Raw genomic sequence first — 10,946 nt, forward strand, 5'->3', positions numbered from 1 at the left:
TAAACAACAACAACAAAAAAAAAAACCACTATATCCTATTTTATGACTCATGTCCGTTTCCTGTATGAAGTTCTAATACATACCCTTACTTCTTCTCCTCTGTACATATTATATTATACCAACATCTACACAGTTTTCATACAAGTATATATTAGCCTATAAGAATCAGTTTTCTTGTCTATCATCTGAAGATACTAATAATATGAAGAAAACATTAAAAGGACAATAATTATTGGAAATTTAATATAGCTACAGCAAATAGTGGGAAATCCTGAACACAGCAGGACGACACAGAAGATAGCCAGCTGAAAGTCACACAGGCAGAAGTCTCTCTTAAAATGATAAAGAAGTTAGCAACATGGATAATTAATTAGAGTATTTCATGAAAAGAAACAGAAAGAATAGTTACACGTCGAACTCAAAAATGCAAACCAGAAATGATGGGATTCCGTGCTGAGGGAGTGTGAAATCTCAGCAGTGTTCAAGAGACATAAAGGGAGTGAGATCAACGGGAATAATAGTTGCTAAAGGCAAAGAAGACAGAAAACAACAACAAAAAAAATTTCCAGATGCCTGCTTTAGATGAGCCAACGAGCCAATAGATTGTGCTGGTATTCCCAAAGATGAAAAATTGATAAAGCAGATTTAATGTTAAGGAGTGATTTCTTTGTTTGTTTGCTTTTCTCTTTGCTTGTTTGACTTGTTTTAGAGAGCACAGTAATTGTTACACTGTGCTCTAGCACCTAATTCCTGTCTCTGGGAACATTCAGAGGATCCTGGGCCTTCTTCTCAGCATTGGGCCAAATTAGGAAAGTCCTGAGCATGGCAGATCCGTATTTAAGGGTTCTGTGGCAGCACAAAGTATTTTCGCATCCTGATGACTTTCTAGACCTTTAAATATCCTGCAGGAGACGTTGTAAACTCACTGCATATCAGGTAGTGTCTGGTACTTCTCTAGCATAGAACTTTCTTTAGCAGATGATTTTTAAACACATTCAAATACATTTAACACCTTAAATACATTTTAAAATATTTGAATATTGTCTAAATTATTTTATTATTTATTTACATGTATGAGTGTGTGTGTGTGTGTCTGTGTGTGCAAGTATATGTGTAAATATAAGGCTACCAAGCAGACTTCTAAGAGGGCCTCCGAGCCCCTAGAGCTGGGGCTAAGTTAGTTGTGAACAATCTAGTGTGAGTGCTGGGAGCCAAACTTCATTCCTCTACAAGAGCAATAAACATTTGTAAGTGATGAACCAACTCTCTAGCCCCTTAAACAGATTTCAGAAGAAATCTATGGTACAATTTCTAGTGGGTTCATGAATGAATCTATATGAATTATTAATTCTAATGAAAGTCATTTAATATGCATAATAAATTTGTGCAAATAGGGACTTGAGAGCAGTGAGGAGCATTTGCAGCTCCAAGTTCAACTCCCAGAACCCACATGGTCATTCACAGCCATCTTTACCTCCAGGGGATCTGGTGCCCTCTTCTGACCTTTGCAGGAACCAGGCACATGTGTGACACACAAGCATGCATGCAGGCAAATTATCCATATATTAAACAATGAACAAGTTTAATAAAAATTTAAAAAGAAAAAGATTTGTGATTGTGGACATGAACTTAAAAAATAAGCCTAGATTCCAAAGAGAAAAGAGACTGAAGTTTAACTCTAAACCACCTAGAAATAAGGAAGACAGTAATCAGAGATTTCTCTCCCATCTGTCAGTTCCTGAATAACCAGAGTCTTAATATTACTTATAAACACTTGGCTGATGACTCAGGCTTATTATTAGATAACTCTTACATTTAAATGAACTCGTATTTTTTTACCAATACTTTGCCACATGGCCATGGTGTTACTGGTCTACTGGCATATTGATTCTTGGGTGTCTGGCGTCTCCCAGACTCCACCCTTCTATTATTTTGCTTGAATTTCCCACCTGGCTCTATTATGCCTTGCCATAAGTCAAAACATCTTTATTACTTAACCAATGAGAGTATCATGTGTTCACAGCGTACAAAAAGACTATCCCACAGCAGAAGACTACAAGAAAAGCTATCAAATGGCACAAGGCATGAGCTAAGGATAAAGTTACGTTGCTAGGGTGCTTGTTTATTATGTACATCTTGGCTTCTGTCCTCAGCACAGCATATACCAGGCATGGCAACAGAAGCCAGAGGGCAACGTGTAAGCATCATTTCTCCCATGAGGAGCACAGGGATTCAATTCAGGTCCTAGGCTTGATCCCTTTTCTCTACTGAGTTATCTTACTATCCCTCATACTTTACCTTTCATTTTAGTTTGAGACAGTGTCTCCTTTTATATCCCAGACAGACCTTAAACATATGACCTGTGGTACCTCAACCTATGCAGTGTTAGGATTGCAAATATGCACCAACATATCCAGGTAGGTGTGTGTGTGTGTGTGTGTGTGTGTGTGTGTATGTGCGTCATGTATTCTATATATACATATCAATCATATGTATCTGTAACATATGCTTTTTTCTAGTTTGATATATATATCAAAGTTTGCATATGTGCATGTGTGTAAGTTATATATGTTTATATAAATATAATATGCATATATATGGCCCTGTAAGAGGAAGTGTGAAATCCCAGAAGTATTTAAGAGACATAAAAGCTTTTAGATCAACAGGATGTAATAGTTGCTAAAAGAAAACAAAAGACCATTTCTAAAAGCCTGCTTCAGATGAGTCAATAATTATGCTTGTATTTCCAAAGATAAGAATATAGATAACACAGTATATATACTTATATACTGTATATATGTTTACATGTATATGTGTATATACTTCTATAGACATATAGAGAATGAGAAATAGAGAGAGAAATAGTGAGTTTTCAGTGACTACAGATTGACCACCTAATAAGTCCATATTACACTCAATGATTGTGGACACTACAGTCCCTATTGTTGTTATGAAAAGCTGGTGATTCCAGTATCCTCATTTTCGTGCACTGTATATTGAATATTACAAACTTCTGTTATTTTTCAAACAGAGATTTTTGCATGCCATTTCATTTTTAAAATGAAAGCTAATCTAATTGTCTTAAAAGCTAGAATTCTAATGCAAAATCATCTAGTACAATTTTAACTTAATTATTTTATTAAAATACTGAAACACAATTTTTTAATTTTATTTTTTTCCTATGGGTAACAGGTAATAGTCACTGTTAGTGGTCACATGATAGTTACAAATTTGGAAATATTTTAGTTCTTGATGCCACAGGTAAAGGATAGAGAAGAACTCATTAGTGTTCCTAACTGACCACAGATACCCACCACAGATAGATGTGGCTAATACGTTTTAGCTTCCTACTCTTCTCTGTACTTTACATCTTTGATGAGAGAGTATTCAACTGCTTGGAGCTCAAAAAAGGCCAAATTTTCCCCCAAATATTTCCAAATGTGTGTCCACTTCAGTCATGCAATAAGACCAGTTTTACACATAAATTCTACGGAGAAAAAATTTGGTGAGGTATTCATCATTTGTTGAAATTCTATTGAAATCAGTCCCTATTTTGGGCTGTCTTACTAAGTTTTAACAGTTCTTTTACATCCAAAGTACTAAATTCAGACATCAGAAATCTAACTAGAAGTGGTAGCATACCATGACCAAAGCCAAACTTTCTAACTGTGTACTCCTCTCCCACTTGGAGAAGTCAGAAACAGCTTTCAGGGGCTCTGCACACTACAGAGGACAGATCTCCCGGGTCCAGCTGTGACTCAAGGCTGGCCAGTTTTTGACCCAACACTTCCTTTTATTTTTATGCTCAGCCCAATTGTCCCATGATTTTCACTGGTTTCTGGATAATTGACATTCCAGTGGGGTACACTCCTAACTCAGGTAACTTGAAAGTGCTGACTTACTCATCTGTGTCATGCTATAAGAACAAGAGGTAAGTATCTGATTTTTTTTATGGGTAAAACTTGTACCTCCTAAGATTTGCCATGTTTTCTGAGAGACTCCCCCATGCTCTCCATTTGTCTTATCTCCAGATTCAAATGTGGAGTGTTTTAAGATGTCTGTTTCTATCTTCAATGCCAATGGTCTTTGAAAACTGCTATGACGAAAATCTCCATTTAGAAAGAAAGTAGATTCACGGCTTCTCTGGCAGACATCTCTTTCGATACTCCTAATACCTACAGCACATCTAGTGAATGAGAAAGAAAACAAAAATCACAGCATTTGGGATGGAATCCTGTCAATTACAACTGAGTGTCTGTCACGTTCCTCTCCACGTAGACCAGGAGCCTGGATTTCTTTAATAAGATTCCGCTGTTGCAGCCAAGATCAGAAGTGACAGGCCAGTAACAGCAGATGAGCAAGTATTGTTTCTGCACTGCACAGACCCAGGCTCTTCTTCTGCCTTTGGCAGTCCCAGCTCTAGCTCTGCAGCAGCATTCCAACTTTGCTTGTTGCACAGAACTTTGCCATTGCTGCCTCCCCCTTGCCTTTTGCCTTAATGTCTCCTGCGGGTGTTCTTGTCCACAGAAGTCTAGAAATTCCAGGAACAAGTGGACACAGGGGCATTAAACGGCCAAACAGAGTTCATGAAATGTAAGATTTCTGGTCCCTGCTACAGTCTCTGAAGATGGGGAATAACTCATCTTTCAACCAAAGGTTTGTTTTTCTCTCTGGTTATAGGCCTTTTCATCAGAACATAGAAGTTCCATTTCTCCTTTGTGGTACTCAAAAGCTATAGCCATATATATCCATGACAGGCAAAACCCCATCGAGTCTGTGTTCTTCAGAGCTATTTGAAACTAGTTCAGACACAGAAACCCTACCTGTGAGCAGGAGTTTACCCTACTCAAAGTAGAAGTAGAGGCATGGTTTTGTTTTTTCAGCAACTTTATAACACGAATCTGTCTAATTAAGACTCCAATTGCATAGAAATTAAAGGTTTTATTTTGCATTATGTCATCAGCATAAAAGAATTGTACAGATTTCCTGGAAATCCCCACCTACATTTAGATTATGTGCATTGTTACCCATACACTAATATGTTAACATTGTTACAGCATGATGTGGGATTCCCATATGTATGCTGTGAATATGTTTGGTTAATGAATAAAGAATCTACTTTGGCCTGCAGCAGAGAAGAATAGAGCTAGGTGGAAAAACTAAACTGAATACTGGGACAAAGAGGGCAGAGTCAATGAGACACTATGTAGCTGCCAGAGGGGAAAGACGCAAGCTGCCAGCTGGAACCTTGCTGGTAGGCCACGAGCCTCATAATAAAATATAAAATAATAGAAATGGGTTCGTTTAAGATGTAAGAGCTAGCTAGAAAGACACCTAAGCTAATGGCCAAGCAGTGATTTAATCAATATAGTTTCTATGTAACTATTTTGGGAAATAAATGAGCAGCTTCCGACTACAATAGCAAGTGATAAAATCCATGTAAAACTACTTGATGTAGTTGATCTTGATATCCAGTGTCTTTTCATATGCTTCTGCCTGTACTTAAATCATAGTCTTCAAGTTTCTATTGCCGTTTCATTTGTCCTTGTTGAGGTATTGCCAAAACAAGAGAATATTTGGTAATCTTATCATGGCAAAGAATTATTTAATTCACCTAGTTCTTATGAGATGTCCCCATATATTCTTAATTTAGAAACATCTTAGATGAACTCATAGTGTTCCTAACTGACCACAGATGCCTGCCACAGATGGATTTTACTAATGTTTAATACAGTGTAGAATCTTACTTTTAGCCTACCTATACATCTGCCCTGTTGTTTAGCAATGCAAGAAATGATCTAGTAAAGTTAATGACCCATTAGGAAAGCAAAAGTAAAGCCACATAATGAAGCATCTAGTACTCTTTTCTGTGCATATAAAAAGGCATTTTAGTAAGTTAATGAGTCTTAATATTTAAACTCTGAATAACCCTCACAAATTGTTCTTCAAGTTTAAAGCAGTATCCCATGTAAAACCCCAAGACTTAGAGGGTTGTTTTAAATGGCTGCTTTCTAATGTTAAGCATTAAAAAATCTTAAAACCAATTATTTCAAAAGCATACATGAAAGAAAAGCATTAATGCAGTTATCCCATGGAATACAAAAGACATGGAAGCGTGACACTGGGACAATAAGAAACCATTGGTTTTTAACACTTCTGGATATATTACACAGAAACTGACTGATCTGCTATGTTCCATCTACAATCCACTAAGAAAACCCCCGTCTCCATGGTGGGTAAAAATTACTGAAAATGAGGAGACCAGTACCTCTGAATAAGGGTAAATGGTAACATCAGTGATGTTTTTAAGAGATTTCAGAGAAAATAACAATGCTTTGTTTCTACCCACATGACAATTTATGGAATTAATTGAAACAAGAAATTGTGTATTCTTCTCAATGGTTTGATGAGTCATCTACCAACATCACCCTTCACCCACCATCCCTGTTTTCTGCTCTAACCTTTTTTCTTTTTCTGTCATATGAAGTCTGTCACAATATTACTCCATCAAATATGCCCGCCCTTCAACTCAACCAATGATGTGGGATTCCCCTCTGTATGCTGTGATTACCATTAATGAATAAAGGAACTGCTTTGGGCCTATAGCAGAGCTATAGGGGAACAGAGTTAGGCAGAGAAAACTAACCAGAATGCTGGGAGAAAGAAGGGCAGAGCTGGAGAGAAGCCATGGAGCCACCACAAGGAGACAGACATGCTGCAGCCTTGCTGGTAGGCCACGAGCCTTGTGGTAAAATATAAAATACTAGAAATGAATTAAATTAAGATGTAAGAGTTAGCCAATAAGAAGCTTGAGCTAATGGCCATGCAGTGGTTTAATTAATACAGTTTAGTCTTTCAAATTTAAGCTGCCCCTCAATTCTTGCTCCTCAAATAAAAATAGTTCCAGAACTTTATAACATCTTGACAACTCTTCACCAACTCCAAACATAATGTGGGCGTCCCCTCTGTGTTCCGTGATTATTATTAACAAATAAAGAAACTGCCTTGGCCTGTTGATAGGGCAGAACTTATGTAGGTGGGGAGGACTGGACTGAATGCTGGGAGGAAGAAGGAAGGGTGGAGTCAGAGGGACGCCATGGATCTGTAGATGGAGATAGATGTGTTGAAACTTTGCTGGTAGGCCACGACATCATGGTTGATATGCAGATTAATAGAATTGGGTTAAATTAAGATGTGAGAGTTAGCCAATAAAAGCTAGAGCTAATGGGCCAAACAGTGATTTAATTAATACAATTTCTGTGTGATTATTTTGGTTCTGGGCAGCCAGGACGAACAAGCGGTTCCTTACAACACAAACCGTCATTGTTCAGAGTGAGGCTCAGATCTCAACACCATAAATTCACGTGAGAACTGGAGAGAGATATGTTCTATGGCTTTGCTTTGAACATTGCTTTCTTGGTATTTGCAAATATGTGAATTTTTGGCCTTATTCTTGAAATAAGATGCCAAGAACCTAGGAATTCTAGACTTAACACTTTGACCACCAGTGATAGTATCTTTGAAACTCAGTGAGAAATATATGCTAAGTCTGAAAATCAAACAAACCATTTACTTTTGGAACTGTTTTATTTGGTTATTTTTTTAAAAAATAGTTTTCCAAAAAGGAAATTTTTGTTGGTTTTATCTTTTTTTCCCCCTGGTAGAGAAAATGAGTTTAGTAATCCTTAAGAATTCCTTTAGCATACAATTAGAACAGTCTTTGTTATATAGAACCACAAGCAAATCCACATCTATATACAAGTCTTGATGCCCAGTGCTACTATCGCTCCTAAAGATGAGGCAAGAATAGATAGTATCTCTTTTACCAATTGTTTTGTTTTTCTTGTATTTCTAGCAATCTGTTGGGACAGAACACACTCCCCTTCCATAAACCATAGAACCTCAGCCACACACACACACACAAACATGTATGCCCTAGGTGGGGGCAAGCTTAGTTCAAGTAGCCAGCAGGCAGTGGTTAAGAATCAAGATCAAGTAGAAATAATACTGGACTACTGTCTAACATCTCAAGCGGTTGTGGATTTGCCAGTTCCATAGAGATCCCATGGTGCCTGTAGGTTTATTGATTTTATTTTTCAGTAGAACTGCTAAAGATTACAATTCCGAGGGGCATTATGTGGGCAGATGCTCACATTCTCACACATAGTTCTGCCAAGATATTTTTACATCTTTCTGCACACAAAACAAAACGAAGGCATGTGTTAGAAATGCATGTTACTAGTAAACTCCTACTCCCTCCCCACCCCCACCAGAAGATGGGAGTTTATTGTATGCTCATTTTCTGGGTGAAGTATTAAGAGAATTCTACCTAAGAAAAATGAACCGCACTTCCAAAATCAAAGGAAATTCTTTCTGAGGTCTCTTATTAAACATGTTCAGTTGTCAATTGGAATGGCAATGTTGCGCAGCCGTGGCCAAATGTCATCGCTTCTATTTCTAATTCCATACAGATTTCATGCTACTTCTACTGAAGAAATCTCTACGCACAAACTGCTGCAACAGCTTTCTCCTCTGCTGATGTTCATTCATCTAACAGGCATCAGACAGGCTTCTTTCAAATCGGTACAAAAGAAAAAAAGGAAACCAAGTAAAAAGCAAACTCAGAAGCAACTTGAAACTCATTGTCTAGACAAGAACAATCCGTGATGTCTTACCTTGGGAGACTTGGGCAGATCTATTGTTCTTTCTTCTGCTAAGCTGAGCAAGGTTAACTTCATCTCCTCTGCTGAAGGGTTCTTGGGAGGACGAGGCGGGGGATGTGAGGGAGAACTTTCGTACCTCCTCATCATGTAATATTGTTCTTCTGTGATCTCTTCTACCAGAGTCCTAACTTGAATTGGTCCTGTATCCATAGACAAATTACTACTACTAACTAACTGAACAGTCATATTCAGTCGGCTCATGGGAATTTCCCAACATTCTCCGGGGTTGGCAAAGTCACTAACAAGTAGGTAAGAGTCTGTGATATCCTCCTCCAACTGCAGTCCTGGGGTAGCGGCCAAAATGTCATCTTTCATGAAGAGATCTCTCACAGACACCTTTACATTGAAGGGCCAGCGGAACTGTGTACAGAGCTCTGAAATCTGGTACTGTTTCTTATCATGAATCACCTCTACAAAACCTCCTTCCATGTACAGAGGAAGCCGGGCTGCCTCGTAGGACTTACTGAGGATTTTTTCACAGGCCAGAACGTTCACTTTTCTTGTTCCCTCAAAGACAACTTCTGTGGTCTCTGAGTGATGCACTAGAAACTGGTCCCCAACAGACACAGAGGACAGTTCCTTGTGAAGTGTATGGAAGGCTTTGGTGGCGACCACATGGAGAGTTTCCTTCTCGGTCTTAGATATCTGCAGGTCATAGGCCGTTGGGAACTCCCGGGGTCTCCTTTTGAACTTGCCTTTGTAGCTACTAGGAATCAAGAAGTGTCTTTTAGGGAAATTGCTTCGAATTTCTGAAGCTAGGATCCTCGAAGCCTGATACTTTTTGTGGATAATAATTGTTTGCCCCGGCTGTAGAATACTCTGAGGCAGCTGATTCCCTTGAACTACTTCGATGACTTCAGCTACTATAGGAAACTCTTTGCTGGTCATTTCCAAAAGATCTTCAGTAGACAGTAGCTGAAGAAACCAGTTAGCATCAGAAGAGTCAGTAATATCTTTGACTTCAACGTCTAAACTGGGGAGGAGCCGGACTATGTCCTTGTGAACTGAAAAGGAAAAGGAAAAGACAATTGACATTTTGTTCAAAGTGCTTTCTGTGAAATGGTCTCCTGGAACCAGAGATAAATTTCAATTAGAAGGGGATAAAGAAACTAAAATAATCATGATATAATTTTGTTTATGTGAGACTTTTCAGCTTTGAAATTTTACGATAAAAATGATACATAAGCCAACATGTTTAGCTTAAGAAATAGACGTTATCTAATCCCTCATACCCTATAAACATTACCAAAAACCACTTCCTCCTTACTATTACAAATGGCCATCACTCTCCTGCCTCAAATGCTACTCAGGCTTGCAATTATACATTTGTATTATGACATGTATCATATATATATATGAATATGAATATAAATATAAATATAAATAAATAGGTGTGCGTCTTATCATTGTTTGATTTGTCTTAATTTTGAGATCCAGGGATTGTATGCAAATCGTTACAGAAACCAGTTTGGTAATTCAGGTGACGCTCACTTATAAGGCCCCAAGCACAGCTCTTAACACTAATCTTATCTTATATGGCTTAACAACACATGACAAAAAAACCAAAACAACAACAACAAAAAAAAAACACAAAAAAGTAAGTATGGCATAAAAGACAGATTTTTTCCCAATGTCAAAATTAACTTTTTTTTCCCCACCAGTACTATATTTTACCTAAATAGAACTGAAGTTATAGGGGGGGGGGGTCAAAGTCAAAGAACACACGTGGCAAGATGGTGGATACACAACAGCTATATCACTGAGAACAAGTGACTCGGGATTCTAAGAACTATTTGAGACTTCGGAGTCACCTAAAACAATGTGTACATAGTTTTTAATTGTTCTCATTACATAATACTTAGTTTACCCGAAAGTATTGCTATTAATATTCTTGAATTAAAAATGATTTCATAACAGCATATATTTTGGCTTCATTCTGATACAAGTTGTATAAACATTTTCATAAATTTATATTGTTTTCCCCTATTTCTAGTTACTGTAAGTCAGTGTTCTTGTTTGTTTGTTTTCTTGGTCAGTTGTTGTTGCTTTTTTGTCTGGGGGGGGAGTGGGTAAGGTGGAACTGCTTACAGTTGTGTATTGTGGAATTTCTTATTATTGTGTTTGTTTGTTTGAGACAGCCTAATTTATTAACCAAGGCTAATGACCTGGTACTCACTGTATATCCCAATCAGTCCTCCCCAAGTAGAGTAGCAATTCTCTTGC

At 37.8% G+C, this 10,946-nt stretch overlaps 1 protein-coding gene across 1 annotated transcript in view; it reads right to left on the reverse strand.

The window, feature by feature from the left end:
* Window positions 1-10,946, reverse strand: part of Themis (thymocyte selection associated) — a 203,027-nt gene that overhangs the window by 81,728 nt on the left and 110,353 nt on the right. The window contains exon 4 of the mRNA XM_026787485.1: window positions 8,676-9,727. Coding sequence (XP_026643286.1) covers window positions 8,676-9,727 — 1,052 coding nt within the window. The remainder of the gene's footprint in view (window positions 1-8,675; window positions 9,728-10,946) is intronic.

The sequence above is a fragment of the Microtus ochrogaster genome, linkage group LG9 (genome assembly GCF_000317375.1).
Source record: "Microtus ochrogaster isolate Prairie Vole_2 linkage group LG9, MicOch1.0, whole genome shotgun sequence".
NCBI classification, from domain to species: domain Eukaryota; kingdom Metazoa; phylum Chordata; class Mammalia; order Rodentia; family Cricetidae; genus Microtus; species Microtus ochrogaster.